The following is a 19,046-nucleotide window of genomic DNA, read 5'->3' as shown; positions in this document are numbered from 1 at the left end:
TGAGGGAAACGAGGACCTTAGGCCCCTCCCTTAAATTCGCAACTGATCGGGACACAATTAGTATAGTCGTATTCGTATAGAAAAACCGGGACGCAATTATTCTTATGTAGCCAATATAATATGATAATATTACTTAACTATTAATTATACTATAATAGTAAATCAACAATGAAAATACGATTTCTTTTCTAGTACCTTACTGGTGAAATTTGACTGACTTACCTAGTATTGTATAGCTATTAATACTAATATTATATTATACATCGGTAGATTGTTTCTACGTTTATGATGTGCTCTATTTAATTGAACAAATTTAATAAATTACTGTATATTAGTAGGTAGGTAACTGATAAATTGATATAAACGCTACAGTTATTATAACCAATTGGTTAGTAGGTAATAATTATTATTATATAATTTAATCTATTGTTTATTCTAGACAAATTTTTATGCATAGGTATTGTAGGTGGTATTTTGGTTGAAAAACGACATTCAACTAGACTTTAAATTATATCTACAACCAAGAAAAAAAAGTTCACAGATCTAACTCTTTTGTCTTACGTATAGATATATATAAATATATATATTATTATTTTACTATAATTTGTGAATTTGAGAACATTGATAAGTATTTGAAAACCTGGAAACTCATAGGTACAATAGGTATATTATAATTTCGAAATACATACGACTTTATTGTACCTAGCTTGTATGTACCTATTGCTATTACCTACTTACTGTAATTTATTAATGCAATAATGCAGTTGAATATATTTCTACATTTTCTAAGAATTTTATTAACACAATATTCATAAAATTAATATAGATAAATTAAACATTGAAGACTTAGTTCTACTGATTAAGACCCATTTTTATTTAGTTATGTACACTTTGCTTTTAAAAAAGCTACACTGGCAGACGTCAGATGCAGTGATTTAATTGAAATGTTGCAAATGGAGTATTATAATCAGGGCTCGGGACTTATAGCACTTAAAATCTTTAAAATAAGCGCTTAAAAACATCATTATAAACACTCAATCAAATAAGCATTTACAAACTTAAATTTGAGCAAAAAAACATTCTTTTTACATGATAAAGTAGGTACTAGACATAACTTGTAACTGCGCTAAAAATAATGTAATTAGACTACAAAAAATATTGAAACAAAATAACTAGGAAAAGTTTCTAACTAAAAAATCAAAATCTTTATATTATAAAAAAATTTAACTTCACTTTCGAGATATTTTGCCTTATTATTTATAGATTTTCCGAGCGATTTTCTGAAAAAAAAAACACGAAAAGTAGAAAAACTGGTCAAAAAAGCAAAGATAATCAAAAAAAAAAAACTGGGAAGAAGCATATTTTTAAAAAATCGTCGAAAAAAGCAAAAAAAGCACTTTCAAATTTTAAAATTGAACGTGTTTTAACATGACATACACTTCCATAGCACTCTGCTACATTTTAAGTCAATTCATAAAAATAAGCAAATGCTTTAAGTCCCGAGCCCTGATTATAATTATATAGATAACCACGGATATAACACCTAAACATTATTTTCGTATATTTTAATTGTAAACAGTAGAAACATTTAAGTTTGCATGTTTTTAAACATTAGTTATGCTGTTATTTATCTTGTTATAAATTCATAATTAATTGATGATAGGTAGATATAAGTAAACCCGTTTAATGTTATATTTTATATTCAGTTCAGAATAATTATAGTCTTAGCTTTTAATTGAACAATAATTTTTCGATACAATTTATTTTAAAATGTTGGTGACTCTTTTACACACACAACACATCGTTGTATTAGAGACATTTGTAGAACAGGTAAAGGGGATTTAATGTTCACTGTAACACAACAAGAATTAGCAACACCAAAACTGTGAACAAAATTATACGCGAATGGACCCGGACGGCAGTCTGCCAGTGTAATATATAATACAGGTACTTACCTCGCCGGACAGGTGGTCGCCAACCGTGCACACCCACGACGTGTGCACCACGAATATGAACAGCTCGCCGAAGTGCTGGACCAGCAGATAGGGCGTGACCGAGGCCATCGGGCCGTCCAGCGAGTACACTATCTCCAGCAGCCGGAACATGACCATGATGACGCGGACGATGTTGTAGGCCCACTGCAAGAGCATCTCGGGCGCGTAGGCCCTGTTCACGTGGCCGGCCAGGGTGCACAGCTCGTCGTAGACGCTGGCCAACCGGGTCAGCGACCGGCCCGCGGACGCCGGGTCGCGGGCCACGTCCAGCGCCTCGACCATGTCGTTGACGCGGCCGAACCCGCGGGCCAGCACGTAGTACTGCACGAACACCAACACGTAGACGACCATCTGGCCCATGCCGTTGAACCAGTACGCGGTCACCACGGCCGGCGGCACCATGTGCATGTAGAACTGCGATAGCGAGGCGTACGCGGCTAGAGACGCGGGCGCGGCGTACCAGACCGCCCGGGACAGGCCCCGGTGGTCGGCCAACGGCGCGTCCCGGGTGTCGTCCAGGAACCGGAGCGTTCGCTCGGCGCCCGCCAGCCCGGCGATCTTGTACCACCGCCCGTAGAACATGGAACACATTACGTTAGACGATGGGCCTACGTTCCGGTTGAGCAACTCGATCAGCGCGAAACAGTACGACTCCTCGAAGCACTTCCGGAACGAGCCGGCCACATACCGCACGCCCTCCACGTAGTTGTAATGCATCACGTATGCGTTCAGACACGCGTACAGCGTCCACACCGGTATCAGCCGCTTGTCGAACGAATACCGGTATCCGCCTGCACACGACAACCGCATAGTATAATAGGCGTGTAGTTTTGTGAAAAATGTACTTAGACGGGTAACTAAAACTATACATTTTACAGTAAAACATTTTTATTATTGATCGGTTGGCTTGTTGTCAACTGTTAGCTTATATAGATATCGCTCTTGCTAATACATTGAATTAATCGTATAAAATATATCAAATTATAACTACACGGATATCATATAATTATATAAACAATATATAATAGTAAATTATAGTCAATTCCCCATAATAAATTAGGTATCTACTAATACAATTGAATAAAATAGTTTGAATATTGTGCTTTGTTTCAGCTGATCTAGAGTTTTTTAAGCTCGAACTATACCTACCTATTATTTTTTTTATCATTATTTATTCTATTCTAAAATTAGCAGCGTTATTATATAGCTATAGTATATCTGTCCATCAGTTACTAATGTATAATCGTACCGAAGATAACTAATTCATAATAAAATATTAATACATAATTAATATGATTAATGTTATTGAATACCGGCTAAATGTCCAATGTTTCCATCGAGATCGAAACCTTCTTTTATTTTTCTGCGAGTGTATGGAAATCCAAAACATATGGCGGTCACGTGGGCCACCCTTAAGTATCTGTAACTGTCGTAGTTATTAATTTTCATTTTCGACATTAAGACTTAATGAAAATAATAATAAAAAATCATATATAAGGAAAAACGATATATTTTAAATTATATATTACAATAATATTGTTGTAGTGCTTCTACAATAAGTCGAATACGGAATAAGTAGATATGTGTATATTGTACCTAAGCTATTCTTATATTCGTAGTTTATAATATATAATTATGGCTAAACGTTTTGTCATTCATCACGACTAAATGTGCTGTAAAGATATTAAGTAGTCAGGTATTTTATTATATTATGTACAAAGCAATTTTTTTAAGTGTATTATTACATTGCAACGAGACTACTGTGACAAAAAAATAATAAAATAAAACGGATATCAAATTCATTCAAATAAAATCTGTTTATTATAATATAGGTTTTGCACATTTCATTTAATTCGATTATTTTTATATTAATATATTAATCGTGCATTCGCGTGTAGTTTGTTTTAATAATATTTTTTTCAACGAGTATAAGAATTTAACCTTGTAAGTTGTAGGTATATAAGTACTTTGATGATTAGAACCTTTGTAAACTAATCATAAACAAAATGGTATTATAATATTTGGAAAGTACTACTTGCACAGTCACTAATGTAAGATTAACATTCGTTGATTTAATTTATTAGTTGATTATACATTGACAATTTAAAAATAGTAATAAACTACAATAAATTGTTAATTTATAAGGCTTTTATAAGATTAGTGTGGCCGGTGTGGGTTTATTGTATCCAGATATGGGGCTCCGCAAAACCCTCAAATCTGAGAACTATCCAGCAAGCTTATTAGTTTATATGCCTTCGTCAAATCGTCTCTGATCCATGGTACATCAAAAATGACAATCTTTATGACGACTTTAAAATCCCAACACTATCTTAATAGACTAAATCTCACTTCCTCTTATTCCATTTAAAGCTAATCTACCATAAAAATCGACTGATAAATCGACTATCTTCCCGTGTAATTCCTGATAATCCGCATAGGAGATTAAAACGGTCTTGGCCTAGAGAACTACTATTGTCTATTATATTTGATTTGACAGGTAGTGCTTTTGAGTTCCTTCCCACTTTGTATTTTACCGTTATTTTAAACTATATTTTAAAAATTACTTATTGTACGAACATTATTGTATAGATTGTAATTACGCTTTTTAATAATAATAAAAAAAGGATACCATGCTTATAATTTTATTATTACTAAATAACAATACATCATACTTGTGATTGTAAAAAATATTAACCCATATTTGAAATTAATATAGATAGTAGGTATTATAGTGGTGACGTAGCAATTACTAATCATTGGAATTTCATATAATAACAAAGAGTTGTGTTCAAAAATGTTTTATTATAAATAATAAATTTTACTAAACTTAATATTACACAATATAACGAGTAGATATTGGACAAATCGCATTATAGTATATTAATACACTAATATACATTATAAGTGGAGCTACAGCTGTCATATGTATAGTCTAAATAACAATTTATTGGATTTTTAAACATTATAAAAAAATAATTCTGGTATATGGTTATATTTTTAGTACGTCACGAACATAATATATGCATTTGACAATATACCTACCTATACGTACATTATAAATCATAAAAATGTTCACAATTTTAAGTAATAATCAAATAAAGTATATTTTAGGTCAAATAATACTATAAACTGTATATTTGAGATATATTTGGGTGTATTCAAAAAGGGTCTTTAAAAAGTACTAGAAACTTTAGAATTTGTTTTAGCCATATCAAAGTTTCTGCGATAAGATTTAAAGTCCCTTTATTTTATTTAAACTTTTTGTTCCTATATCTATAATCTCATTAAACTGGGGCAGTGGGGCTCAGTTTACTCCATTCCTACTATATTTTTATAAGTTGTTATAATCGATTATGCAGATAATGATATAATATACACATTTAATTTTTTATCATCTGATATTATAGGCATATGAGTTTAGTTTGTTTTTTCTCTCTTGAAAGATTTTAAGAATAATACACATTCTTTGTTTAAATGCAAATCGCTGATTACAAATATAATTCAGAACTGCAATAAACGTATAAGTTTATAATGTTTATTTATTCATATATATATATAGGTACAATGATTGAATAATTACTGATTAGTAAGTTATGTTAGGTATCGTTATTTTTGAATACTGCAGCCGAGTAGGTTATTTACTCATAAACACTATATTATATGTATACGCGAAATACCATTTTTTGGGATATCACAAATTATATTTTTGATTTTTATGGTTTTGGTTGTTCTAACCAATAGGCGTATCCAGATATTTTATAAAGAGGGTACAAACTGTTACGTGCCCAGAGTGGATAAGGGGCTTTAGCCTCCCTTTTTGACCATTTTTCGTTATTCTCAAAACCGTCATGACTTTGATCTTATACCTAATATGCGTAATGCGTATTATATATAAGTATTTATCAAAACTATTTTTTGTTGATGAATTTCAAAAAATACTTATTTATCTATATTAAAAATATGTTTGATTATGTTCGATTATAACCTTATTTTGATATCGTTTGATTATCAATACTAAAATACTTATTATGATTTATTTCGTGTGGAAATCAAACTATTAGTTTTATTTATGGCTGACATTGATCATTTTAATTTACATAGACTTTTATAATAATAATTGTGAATTTTAAATTATTTTCACAGTGTTCATGGAAAATACAGCTCAAATAGTAAATATTTTAAGTGATTTATGAAGTATAGTTTAAACGTTGTATTATACTTAGTACTTACACATAAAATTATATTCTTGACTCATGTCTACGTGTTGTCCGTAGACACTATGTGATGGTACGCTACATAAATTTATTACAATCGTAGTACTGTTGAAATTCACATCTCGGTAAAAAGTGATTACCAAGTACAGTACTTGTTATAACAAGTTTAGAACAGAATATAGCTGAAGACAATTTTAGAAAATAATGTGGCATCAGCTAGTACAGGCACGTGTACGATATACCTACAAGGGATTTGATGGTTAATCCTCCTCCTAAATGTTTTCAAAAAGTATATATTTTTAGACATAACTATGTAAAATCCAATTATATAGTGCAAGATCTGACTAATGACATTTATGTTCCACAAAATACCTACATATATTTATAATCTTTATACCTTATACCGTTATATCTAGTAGTTTATATAATATTATCTATCCTCTACTCTTGCAGTATCCGTTTATGTTGTATTTACATTTTTACAATTCACCGCGTTTAATGTATATACGATACCTATTTCAACTATTTCTTGAAACATTATACAAAACGTATTTAGTATCTACTATTTATAGCGTATGTAGGTCGATGCATTGACCATGAGCATGTAGCATGTTCATGTACAAATTTATCTTCTGTTAAGGTATATATAAATATTATATATTAACGATATTATTGATCATTATTTTGTTAATTAGGTAACGTTATTTCTGTATTATATCCTTGAAAATATAAAAAAAAAGACAAGAATTTTTTGTATTCACAGAAAAATTTTATTAACAATCTTAATACATAAAAAAATGTGGCTTATTGACTCACGCAGAAAAATATATATTACATTTCAGAATAATTTATTTCGCGGGCCCGTTTCTTTTTCCTAACACTATTGTCATTATCACTGATATATACCTATTATTATACCTATAATATGATTTAGTAGTATCACAATAATTTAACGAAGATTTCAAATATTTCGATTAATATTATATATCCGTTTTAAACTTTTAAATGGTATTTTTTAATATATTATTATACTTTATTCAATTTCTCTTCGGACACATTTTTTCGATAAAAAATTTAAATCTTTTATTAACTATTGCTTGTTTTTTTGAACAGAATATCATATTTATCTATATACCAACTAGAATTTGTAATTGTTCATTAATTGAAAGTGATATTTATTATAAATCATGTTTGAACACTATTATATTTGATATACCACAAGGCACTTAATTAAGGGGTGATGAGAGCAATAGATCCTCCAGAGCCTTATTTTACTAATATTTTTAAATATTTATAATTTAACAGTAATCCAGCTATAATTGTATTTTTTATAGCCTAAGGTTTTTCATTTTTTTTTTAAAAATGAGATATACAGTCCACAATTGTCTAAAGTTGAAAAAATTTTAATCCGTCCACTTTAAAGAAAATTCCTAATTAAACGCCACTGACACAGAATATATAAATTATTATAGTTTTATAAGTAGGTACTAAAAATTTGAAAAGAACATGAATTAATTATTTTAATGTCCTTAAAATGGTGTTGTAAGTATATAAAATATAATGTTTTTGTAATTAATAGTTTTGCTTTACTAATATTTTAAGAATATAGTAATATTATTTTTTCTTCTTGAAAGTTCTTGAAAATTAGTTCATAAAATCAACATAATAATAATTTATATTTTTAATATTTAAATAAAATTAGTGTTTATTTTGTAAATTAGTTTGTTTTTTTATAACTAAATATAATTTATTCATCCTGATATTTTTATTTTAGCTACATGTAGGTAAAAAATTTAATTAAATCTTTAGTCGTATAGATTTTTTTTCAATTTCATATTTTTTATTACATGTTTTAGTGTATCAACAGGCATAGGTAACTATGTCAATAATTACATTTCACTCTTAAAGCAAATTCCATAAAATATGAGTTTACCTACACATATTTTATTTTTTTGTAAATAAAAATCATTAAATATAACATAGCTAAGGTAAATAATTAATACACTTTTTATTAGTTGTTAGATACATTTATTCATATGAAAAGAAATACAATTAAGTTAATCGGACAGATGTAAAGGCTTGGAGATACCTTTTTGAGTTTTAAACTGTATAAGTACTAAAAAATATGTTGCAATGATACCACAAATCTAAAACAAAAAATGTATTGTTAATACATAATAATAACTAATATCTGTTTCACATATAAATAGCGTTAAAATCAAAATATAATATTACATAATATAATTTATAATTTCAATTATTAATATAAATGATATTAATATATTATAAATAATTAATAAAGTTAAAACGTAGATAAAATATGATGTTATTACTTTTTTCACTAAGTAAAATTGTACTTGTTAACCATACCATGTATAATATGATGTAATTTAATGAAAGCATTTTACCCATTAAAGGTTATAAACTTAATTTTAAATAATTATTTATTTTTTGATCACAATAATTTATTTTTATAATTTATATTAGACGATTATACATTTATTCGACTATATTTTGACGGAGAATTTAATTTAACGCAACTGTTAATATTAGTAAATATTTTTATTAAATAATTTATATAGTATAGACTATAGGTAGTTAAAAAACACATGATATCTAATTTAATTCTCATATTTTTTTAAATATGAAATAACAAACTTTATCATAAAAAGTTAATTATCAGTAGGTAAATAATTTACTACCTAATTAAATTAATATTATATTGATAATTTATTTGGTGTGTATAAATGCATCAAAAATAATAAATACAATCTGTTAAATACAGCCATACACGGGATTATGTTAGATTAAGGAATCATTTTTATATTATTATCTGAATAGATTAATAAATTATAATATACATTTCTATAAAATTGATGAAAACCATAGTTTGTTTTTAGTATTTACTATAAGCAATAATTATACATATATAATATTTCTGTTGACTGCTGAGATTTAAATTTGACTATTTGAGATAATTATGTTAGTCATGAAATATTTATAGTTCCTAGTGTTTCGACTACTATGATAGCTTTCAAACTACTAGAACACTTTAGTTCTTTTAGTTTTTATCATTGTCCAATACAGTATTTTACGCATATTATGTTTATATCAAACAACATAAATCTTTAAAATACAACTTACGGCTTTCATTAAGTCCATGTTAATGAAAACAAATCCTCCTATTGTTGCATTTATTTTTCTCGCACACGCTTGTATCCAAAAAATATTTATCTAAAAACGCATAAATTACACGAGTTTCAAATATAAAATTTCGATATAATAAATATTCTTGAATGGTTACATTTTTTTTTATGTTCAAATCCTTCTGGAATCCATGATAGAGTTTTAATTTTTGTAAACTTGCTAGAGTTTTGTTGGCCTATTTGTTAAAAAATAGTGATACATTTTTAATATTATATTATACAAATTTGTAAGTTATTCTAAATTATTTATTATGCGTCTAGTATAATAAATTGTTATTATAAAATTATATTTTACTAATACAATACTAAAGCTATATATCTTATAGCCTATAATTTTTTGGAATGTGATCATTAACATGGTTTTATGGCCAAAATTATATGCAGTACAATGGGGTTCCATTTGGTAATTTTCTAAGGAGTACGAATTAGGCAAATTATGTGGCAGGTATATCCGGGCAATGTTAATATTGTTAACGTGTGTAAGTGTAAATTAATAATAATGCGTGTGCGCTATACACACAACGTATATATTTTTATTGATTAGTGGTGCAATAAACATTTTTAAATTAAATTATGATTTGGCGAAATAAACGAATAATGCGCCATGTTTATGAATTTATGATAGGCGTATTTAAACAAAAATAGTGTAGAAGATTATATATTTTCGTGTTGTAATCTAAAGTTCCTAGTTTTAGTCTCTCAAATCTCAATATCCGTATTTTTCCTCGCACGAAAAAAACGTAAAAATGCATCAAAAATACTATGAACGATTTAAAAGTATAATACTTTTATTAATATTTTAGATTTTTCACATACGAATCGACACTTTACATAATTTGTTTTAAAATTATAAAATCATTTCCTCGTACTCGTCACTCGATGGTTGTTTGGAAAACCTTTTCCAATTTTATAATTGCATACGCACGAAAACCCATCTCTAGTCCCACGTAACATACCTCGTCGGACAAGCGGGTTCCAGTGACGCAGAATATGACGAGCTGCTGGAGGAACATGAGTATCTCGCACACGTGCTCGACTATCAGCGTGATGGCTATGCGGGACATCGGGTGTCCGCGGTCGGCGCGAGCGACCGCCGCGTACTCGATGATCCGGAACACGAGCATGACGATTCGAACGATGCTGTACGGCAACCGAAACAGCAGACCCAGCGCGTACCCACGGTTCACGTTGTCGACCTGCCGGCCGAGTTCGTTGAAAGTGTCAGCCAACCGGGCCACGCGGTCGGCCAGCGGACGGGCCGCGGACGCCTCGAGCAGCCGGTTGACGCGAGCGTAACCGCAACCCAGCACGTAGTATTGGAACATGGCCAGGTTGTACAGGGCTGTCTGGCCCAGGGCGTTGACGCAGAACATGGCCATCACCAAGGCCGGCTGGACGACCGTGTACAGCCATAGGCACCCGCAGTACGCGACGATCACCGCGGCCGAGTAGTACTTGGCGGCCGGCGACAGCAGCGCGGCTGCGTCCTGGTCCGTTTCCCGGATGAAGGCCAGCACGCGCTCCGTGCCGGCTAGTGCGGCCACCTTGTACCGGCGCCCGTAGAACATGGCGCAGAGCAGCGCCGTGAACGGGCCCAGGTTCCTGTTGACCAGCTCGATGACCGCAAAGCAGTATGACTCTTCGAAACATTTTTTGAACGACTCGCCCATGTAACCGGAGGCAATCACGTAGTTGTAGTACAGCACGTATGTGTCCAGGGCTGCGTACGCCAGCCAGATGGGCGTGACGCGCAAGTCAAACGAATACCGGTGGCCTGTTTATGATATGAAGCGAATAAGATTTTTGAATTTTTTTTTGAAATCACAAATTGTTTGTTTTATTTATTTATACGAAATCAATAATCGAATAATACACGCACATTATTAACGATTGGCAATAGGCCACGCATTGGGGTGAAACGCGACAGGTTCGGCCTTACACCATTCACAATTTTATTTATTGCGATTATTATTTTAACGTTTCTTCCTGGCAGTGTTCGTGGTCCGACCGGAGTCTGGGAGTCTATCGCCCTGTATACATCACTTTGGGTACGGCATGACCGCAATTCCGCTGGTAGTTTAATAATCATATAATACCTATGGGTAGTCTCTTATGAGTACTGGTTTAATAATATGTATATTGTATAATATAGCACGGTCTACAAGTATAGTATTGTATAAAGGATTAAAATTTAGTATAAATTTTAATATAACGCTCACCGAAATATGAGTACGTGCTATATCAAGCGTAGAAGGTTATAATATATTATATTGGTATTCATATGATGTACAACGACACTAAAGACTAGGAAAAAAATTTACTAGATTACACTAAAATGCTATCAATATTTTTAGTATGTAAATCGTGCAAAAATACTATCTATCAACAGGTGTAAACCCTTGCATTAAATCTAAACGATTTAAACGCGACATAATCGTATTAAAGATAATTTAGTCATTACTTTGTTAATGCATCTATTATTTAATTTTTTTATTTCCAATGTAAATATGCTAGATGGTATCACTATCTATCTCACTCAATCTGAGGGAGACGATAAAGCATAATTGGACACATAGACACGAAATCGAACTAATTTATAGGATAATCGAGGTTTATGAATTGATTGCACGTAAACCAGCTAGGGGACGTCCAAGAACATCATTTATCAAACATAATACGTTTTAGATATTTGTAGATTTATTCTGATTTCTGACAGATTACGCTGAATATAGTAATATATATATGTATAACATTATATTATCTTTTATATAAAATTGAAAATAGCATAAGGAAGATTTCAAATCCAATTTAGGAGTTGATTTAATTAAAATATTTATACAAATAATATGTATAATATTAATTGTTTTATTAATTATGAGTATGGTATACAGTCATAGCGTTACCTTGTACGTCCGTGTCACCCTCTTGTTTGAAGCCATTGTTAGTTTTCTTCCGAGTGATTGGAAGCCCCCAGCATATAGATATTAAATGTGTAAGTCGCATGTACCCATAACAATCGTCAACGCTTTTATTTTTCATTTTTCTTGTTCGAATACATATAAATATGGTGTAATATACCGACACCGATGTGTATTAGTAAACAGTAGTGAAGGTTGGTACTATATACAAGCAAAGTCAAATAATTCCTTAAGTGTCTTATGATTCGATATAATATAGTCTACACGAATGGTCAATATAATTTTGTTAAATGTGTTATTATAGTAATGGGTATGATAATCGATACGGGCTCCAAATGTTTTTTGCTATATAATTTAGGGCTGCCGGCTAGTATATTATTAATAAAGAGTCGGTCAATTTACCTAATACTATGATATATAATTAATATTGTAGGACTGTGTATAATTCTTCTAAAACTTTGAACGTATTAAGTCATAGAAATATAATAATTAGTATTATTAGCATTATAATATGATTAGAAGGAAAATTATTTTTTTTTAGAATATAAAGACAATACATCTATTATGTATATAACGTTACGTTCATATACCTTAGAGCTTGGATCACTACAGGTGACATTCAAAAATTTTCAGAAATCGATAGCTAAACCAAATTATATAGTAATATATTTCAAAAATAATTATACAAAAATTGTAGTTATTCATAATTATAACACGAGAATTGAAAAACTATTACATTCAAAAATATTATGATAGCTATATTATATTCGATAATTGGATAACGATATATGAAATCATCCGATATACATAAAACATTGTTAACACTTAACTATTTTTTATCTTTAAATTATTAATGGTGGGATGCTTATTGCGCAATAAGGTAATATCGTCTTACATTTAATATTATTTTAAAATGTTACTATTATAATATATACGTTAAGAACTATTATTAATATTTTTATTTTTATTTATAAATACTAATTTTAATTATTTAACATAAACTAAGAATTATATTTTTAAATATTGTGTATTTTTTTTACGAATTGATTATTTATCTATAAATTATATTTCATATATGATTATAAATACTAAATAGGTATACATTAATATTATACGGAAGTATTTTTTATTAGATTCATTTAGCCTGGATCGAGGTTAAGATTTTCACTAAGGATAACTTCATTATCGAAAAACGAAGCAATTTAATATTTATATAATGATTCCAATATTGGCCATTTGTTCCTAAAAATAGATATTGGAATATCATCAATTTAATTCCTTTCTAAATTATTTTATTTTGTGTAAAAATTCTTGAATAATATTAAAACAAAATATTATGCAATAATAATACATATTATAATAAACATATTCATTTTTAAATAGAATATAACGAATTTAAGGTCATCTTTTAGTAGTTTATTAACATAACAATCTTACAGGTGCTTGAAACTAACAAATATTATGGTAAAAATAACTTAATTCCAAAAATACTGTGAAGAATTTGATTTTCCTTTTTGAATTTTGAATTGGATTAATGCAAGGAAATATGTTACGATGATATCACAAATCTAAAACAAACATGATTTCATATTAGCTTACAAATATTGACATTTAAAAATTTGAATTGATTACAATTCAAATCTGTATAGGTGTTCTATAAATCGAATAATCTAAATTACCTATTAAAATATTGAAAAATAAAACATTAGTGTTAAACACAAATTGTATGTACACAGTGTTAATAAAAAAGAAAAATTTATATTTGTTATTAAGTTCCATGATTAATGTTCAGAGTTTAAAAATAATATTAATTGTATTCAAGTTTATAACTATTATTTAGAAGAAAATTAAAGAGGATAATCGAGTCACTCACAGCTTCTACTGACGTTAAGTCAATTCAGTCCGCTTGTAAGACGACTACTTCGTTATTTGTATCTAGATAATTAACTATTCAAAAATTTAATTAATACCGGCATATCACACATATAAACTATCATTTAATTGTGCTTAAAAAAATATTATTGTTACAAAAAATTGTATTTTATACAATTTTTGTATTTATAAAAATGAAGTGAAGTTTTAAAATAGGTTTTAGTGAAAAATAGTAATTAGAAAATCTGATAGTTGTATCAGTTTAGACAGTTTAGTTGAATTTGAATTTTTATTTTTATTACTTGAAAATGAATAGGAGCTGATTTGTAATAATTTTGATATATATTATGCTATTAAAACTAGCTGGATGCAAATATTTGTAATGATATGCTCACACATCATAATTTATTGTATATTTTATTATTTTATTAAATAAATAATCGTAAAGTTGTTGCACGCAGATAGCCTTCAATAAAAACCAATAATCCCTATTGATCATTGATGAAAGAGACGATTTACATTGTTTGGTCACGTAAAAACTCGCACATTATTGCGAAAATATGGTGCAAAGCGTGTGATCTATTTCGTTTGTCGCCAGAGACAAGGGATGGTCCAATGAGGCTCTCCGTCGTCGGGGAGAAAGCCGATTTCTCTAAGGACGTGGAGGCCTTTGATAGAGCCGCCTGCGACACTGGCAGGCTTGACCACGTCGTCTTCTCTTATCAGTGCAGACGCATTGCCCTTTTGGGTAACGTCTCTCTCTTGAGTGCAGGAGCACCAGTAATTCTAGTAATATTTCTTTTATAAGTGCAGGCGCACCGCTAGAATTAGTAACATCTCTTAAGAGTGCATGAACACCAAACACTTTAATAATATACTCTTCAAGAGTGCACGAGCACCATATACACCCACCACACCCGAGACTGACTGAGAGCGACAACTGGACCATTTTCACTCTAACGAAATATTTCAGTGTTGTTTTTTATTTGGATCCGTGTGATTGACCCATTCTAGTTTTGTTGAGACAACTACAGGTTAACGAGTTTAACAGCGAATAAGGTAAGGTGCATGAGCATCATTTTATTTGCGTTAATTTGTGTAAATCTGCTTTTCTACATTTAATTACTACAGTGTATTTGATCATATTCTCGAATCACGATCTCGAGAGCCCACCGACTATCAAAAGGAAGGTAATAGCGTAATTTTAAATAATTTTAATATTTATATCTGATAGGTGATTTTATTCTCCAGCACTTATAAGTGTAGGGAAGAAGGTTCCACAGATCCGATATTTATTCAAGGCTTGGGTCTCCTGTATTTGTCACTTTAGAGTTATTTATCTCAACTTTTATTTTTATTTATTTTATTTTATATTTCTTTTATTTTTGCGTTATTACATATTTTAATTTAAACATATTTTCGTTTTAAATTATTTGAATATCTATAAAATATTTACCCTCAATATATTGTTTTATTTTGCATCTCAAACAACAAAGAAGAGTTTTTAACACTTTTATATTTTAATTTTCGACGATATTAATATAATTTTCAACTCAATTTTAATATTATAATGTTATCTATTATAAAGTAATTTTAAAATATTTATTTTAAGAAAATCTTATGTAATGAAATTGAATTTATTTTAAAATGTGAATTTTGTGTATAGTGATATAAAATATGATATCAATACATAACCATTCAAGAACACATTTACCTAATACAAATATTTATTAAATATTTAAAGGCACTCAATAAAACAATAATTCAGCCTGACCAGTGAAAAGCTTACACTATTACCCATTTAATAAAAATACATCACTAAATAGTTAAAATACCACCGACCACGTTATAGTACAACTTACTGCTTTCATTAAGTTCATATTAATAATGACGAAACCTCCAAATGTTGCGTTTATTTTTCTAGCATTCAGCTGTATCAAAAAAATATTGACCTGAAATCATTATCACATGGTTTACTCAGGAAAGTTACTATAATCCATCATCAAATAAATCATAAAATTTATCTTCTTTTTCACATCCGAGTTTAGATAAAGACTTTGTCCCCGACAAAGTTTTAACTTTTGAAAGTTTGCCGTAGTATTTTGGGCCTAGATAATATAAATTACTAATTAGTTATCAATTTTAAAAAATTGTGTTGTACAATTTCCAGTACTTTATATAAAATTCTAATACAATAATATGATATTGATAAATTGAAATAATATTTTTTACTATACTGTGTTATTATACATAAATTTACTAGGAAAGTAGATTATATAGTTTTGACTTTTTTAGATATAAGAGAACGTCGAACAGAATGGGTTAATTTGGCAAAACGAGGACATTTTAGTATTAATGTCTTAAACTGGAAATATAAATTAAATATACAATTTTAAAAATTGGATATATACCTAGGATCGTTATAATCTTATGATAATATAACGTAGTAAAAATGTCTTGTTCATTGTTGATATACCAATTATCTTATCAGTAATAAATTAATACTACCAAAAGCTCTCTAAAAAGTTGTTTTATATTATAATTACATATTAAATAAGCTGCAATTCTATCTTAAAATTTGTGTGTGTTTTAATCACTATAATTTTATTTTGTATTCTGAATGGATCGAAGAATGTATTAATTTTAAAATGACGCTTATTTTATTTTTTTTTGTGTCTAAACTCTATATAAAGACTCTTTTTCAGGTAGCATATCTGGTCATCAAATTCAAGGAAGGTCTCTGATTGAAAATTTGATCTAGTCGATACCTATTACAATAATATAAAAGAGGGAGGTTATAACCATAAGAACTTTTTAAAATAACCGAGAAAAACAATCAAATATGAATATTTTTTAAAATTTTAACATTATTAAAATGTATTACATGACGTAATCAGTTTAGAAATAGACTTAAATAAATATTATTATATTAAATTGAAATGTAATTACACTTCAGTAATCATTAAAGTGTAAACGACAGATTAAAAATACACATTATTTTCTAAACGGTCGATTGACATTTTTTAGTAAATAGGTTTTATGTGACGATTAGAACTATAGTTCAATTTAAACATTTTTAAATCACCCTTTTTTGTCCCAAGTGCAATTCAAAATTATTCGTTACATTATATTAATAATTAATTATTTATCACATAATACTATTAGGTTATAGTTTGGGCGATATCGTGGAAGCTATGCACGTGCCTGGTAAGACAAACAGGCGCCCGCGTAACAGAAACTGGACAGCTGCACCAGGAACAGAAGTATCTCGCCCGCGTGCTCCACGATGAGCACAGTTGCCATGTGGGCGTACGGCCGGCCATCTTGCGCGGCGACCGACAGCTCACTGATGCGGAACACGGCCGTCGTTAGCCGGACCAAACTGTACGGCCACCTGAGCAGCAGGCCCGGGGTGTACGCCAGGTTAAGGTGGCCAACCTGCCGACCGAAATCGTCGCACGTGTCGGCCAGCCGGTCCACGAGAGTGGCCAGTGACCGGAAATCTGGTGACAAGTGGCTGCGGTAGCTCACCGCGTCCGCGGCCGCTTCAAGCAGACGGTTAACGCGCGCGTAACCGCGGCCCAGCACGTGATACTGGAATGTGGCCAGGCTCTGGCCAGGTCTGGCCAGTATGATGGCCGCGGGTACGGCAGATGCCACGTATAGCCATATGCGAGCCGTGCACGCGGCCATCACGGCGGCCGAGTAGTGCTGGGAGTCGGGCGGCCGTACCGTACCGCCGCGCGCCGCGTCCCGGATGAACGCCAGCGTACGCTCGCTGCCGGTTAGCGCGGCCGCTTTGTGCCGGCGCCCGTAGAACATGGTGCACGCCAGCTCGATGACGGCGAAGCAGTACGAGTCCTCGAAACGCTTCCGGAACGTTTTCCCCTCGTATCCGGATGCTTCCGTGTAATTGAAGTATATGATGAACGCGTCCAGTGCCACATACGCCAACCACACCGGCACTATGCGCGTGTCGAACGAGTGCCTGTATCCTGCGTGGCTCAAACATAATATGGCAAATACGTTTCATAATTATATTTCAATGATTTCTCAGCACAGCATCGATGCATTTCGTATTCTGTTGCGAAATAAGTGTAACAAGTAGAGCGATGGCTTAAATAGTTTAGTACGCTAAAAAATCATCAACGTTTATGCGTTTGAAAATAATGTGTATTACCTACTTATATGCATTAAAATATTTTAAAAATTCTGTGGTAATCAAAAAACTAAAACTAAATAATTATTGTACCATCGTCTCGTTTTGGCCGTTCAGATAAAAACTAGTCTCTATTCGTGCGTCGTCGTCTTTATGAAAAATTTCAAGTTTAATTAAATAATAATTGCCAACCTCGTTTGCACCAATGTGCTTGATTTTTTACAAACATTTAAATTGTGATCCTAAAATAAATAAACAATAATAAATTGATTTTTTACGTATCTACGTATTCGATAAAACTATAAAAATAAAAATCTTTAATTTTTTATACTTAGGTTATGGTTGGTATGAGAAAAATTTTAATTTTTAATTTAGGTAATATTATATTATTGACACCTAAGGTTAACACTAGCTAAAGCTTAAGAGCGCCAAGTACAACTGAACGATTACTACATTTTTTTCCACAAGTTAATTCAAGTATTTAATATTTTAATATAATCAATTAACTCTATGCACATTACCATCGTGTACATCAGTAGAGTCTCTGTCACGTTTGACGTCGGCTGTTCGTCTTCGAGTTATAGGCATACCCCAACATCGGCCAATACGTGGGTCAAACGCAGCTATCCGTAACAATCACTATTGGATTGCATTTCACGACCGCTGTTGCATTCGAGTATTCG

The 19,046-nt window shown here is 30.8% G+C and overlaps 2 protein-coding genes across 2 annotated transcripts; both read right to left on the bottom strand.

The window, feature by feature from the left end:
- Positions 1–8,265: 8,265 nt before the first annotated feature.
- Positions 8,266–12,453, bottom strand: LOC113550919. Its single transcript, XM_026952914.1, has 5 exons — positions 12,318–12,453; positions 10,371–11,188; positions 9,513–9,590; positions 9,353–9,442; positions 8,266–8,355 (listed from the first exon to the last, which is right to left on the bottom strand). The coding sequence occupies exons 1-5, from the start codon at positions 12,451–12,453 to the stop codon at positions 8,266–8,268; spliced, it is 1,212 nt and encodes a 403-aa protein (XP_026808715.1).
- A 4,943-nt stretch (positions 12,454–17,396) lies between these two features.
- LOC113550826 lies at positions 17,397–18,951 on the bottom strand. Its single transcript, XM_026952802.1, has 2 exons — positions 18,885–18,951; positions 17,397–18,199 (listed from the first exon to the last, which is right to left on the bottom strand). The coding sequence occupies exons 1-2, from the start codon at positions 18,949–18,951 to the stop codon at positions 17,397–17,399; spliced, it is 870 nt and encodes a 289-aa protein (XP_026808603.1).
- Between the last annotated feature and the right edge of the window lie 95 nt (positions 18,952–19,046).

The sequence above is a fragment of the Rhopalosiphum maidis genome, chromosome 1 (assembly GCF_003676215.2).
Source record: "Rhopalosiphum maidis isolate BTI-1 chromosome 1, ASM367621v3, whole genome shotgun sequence".
Classification (NCBI taxonomy): domain Eukaryota; kingdom Metazoa; phylum Arthropoda; class Insecta; order Hemiptera; family Aphididae; genus Rhopalosiphum; species Rhopalosiphum maidis.
This window is presented reverse-complemented; position numbering and strand designations above follow the sequence as displayed.

What these genes read in the sequence shown, in the direction of transcription:
- LOC113550826 (XM_026952802.1), bottom strand. Translation starts at nt 18,951, where the DNA reads ATGCCTATAACTCGAAGACGAACAGCCGACGTCAAACGTGACAGAGAC. An exon ending in CTCTACTGATGTACACGATG is followed by an intron (nt 18,200 to 18,884) that starts GTAATGTGCATA and finishes TGAGCCACGCAG; the next exon opens with GATACAGGCACTCGTTCGAC.
- LOC113550919 (XM_026952914.1), bottom strand. Translation starts at nt 12,453, where the DNA reads ATGAAAAATAAAAGCGTTGACGATTGTTATGGGTACATGCGACTTACA. An exon ending in GAACCCGCTTGTCCGACGAG is followed by an intron (nt 9,591 to 10,370) that starts GTATGTTACGTG and finishes TTTAACAAATAG; the next exon opens with GCCAACAAAACTCTAGCAAG. An exon ending in ACATGGACTTAATGAAAGCC is followed by an intron (nt 8,356 to 9,352) that starts GTAAGTTGTATT and finishes TTTTTGTTTTAG; the next exon opens with ATTTGTGGTATCATTGCAAC.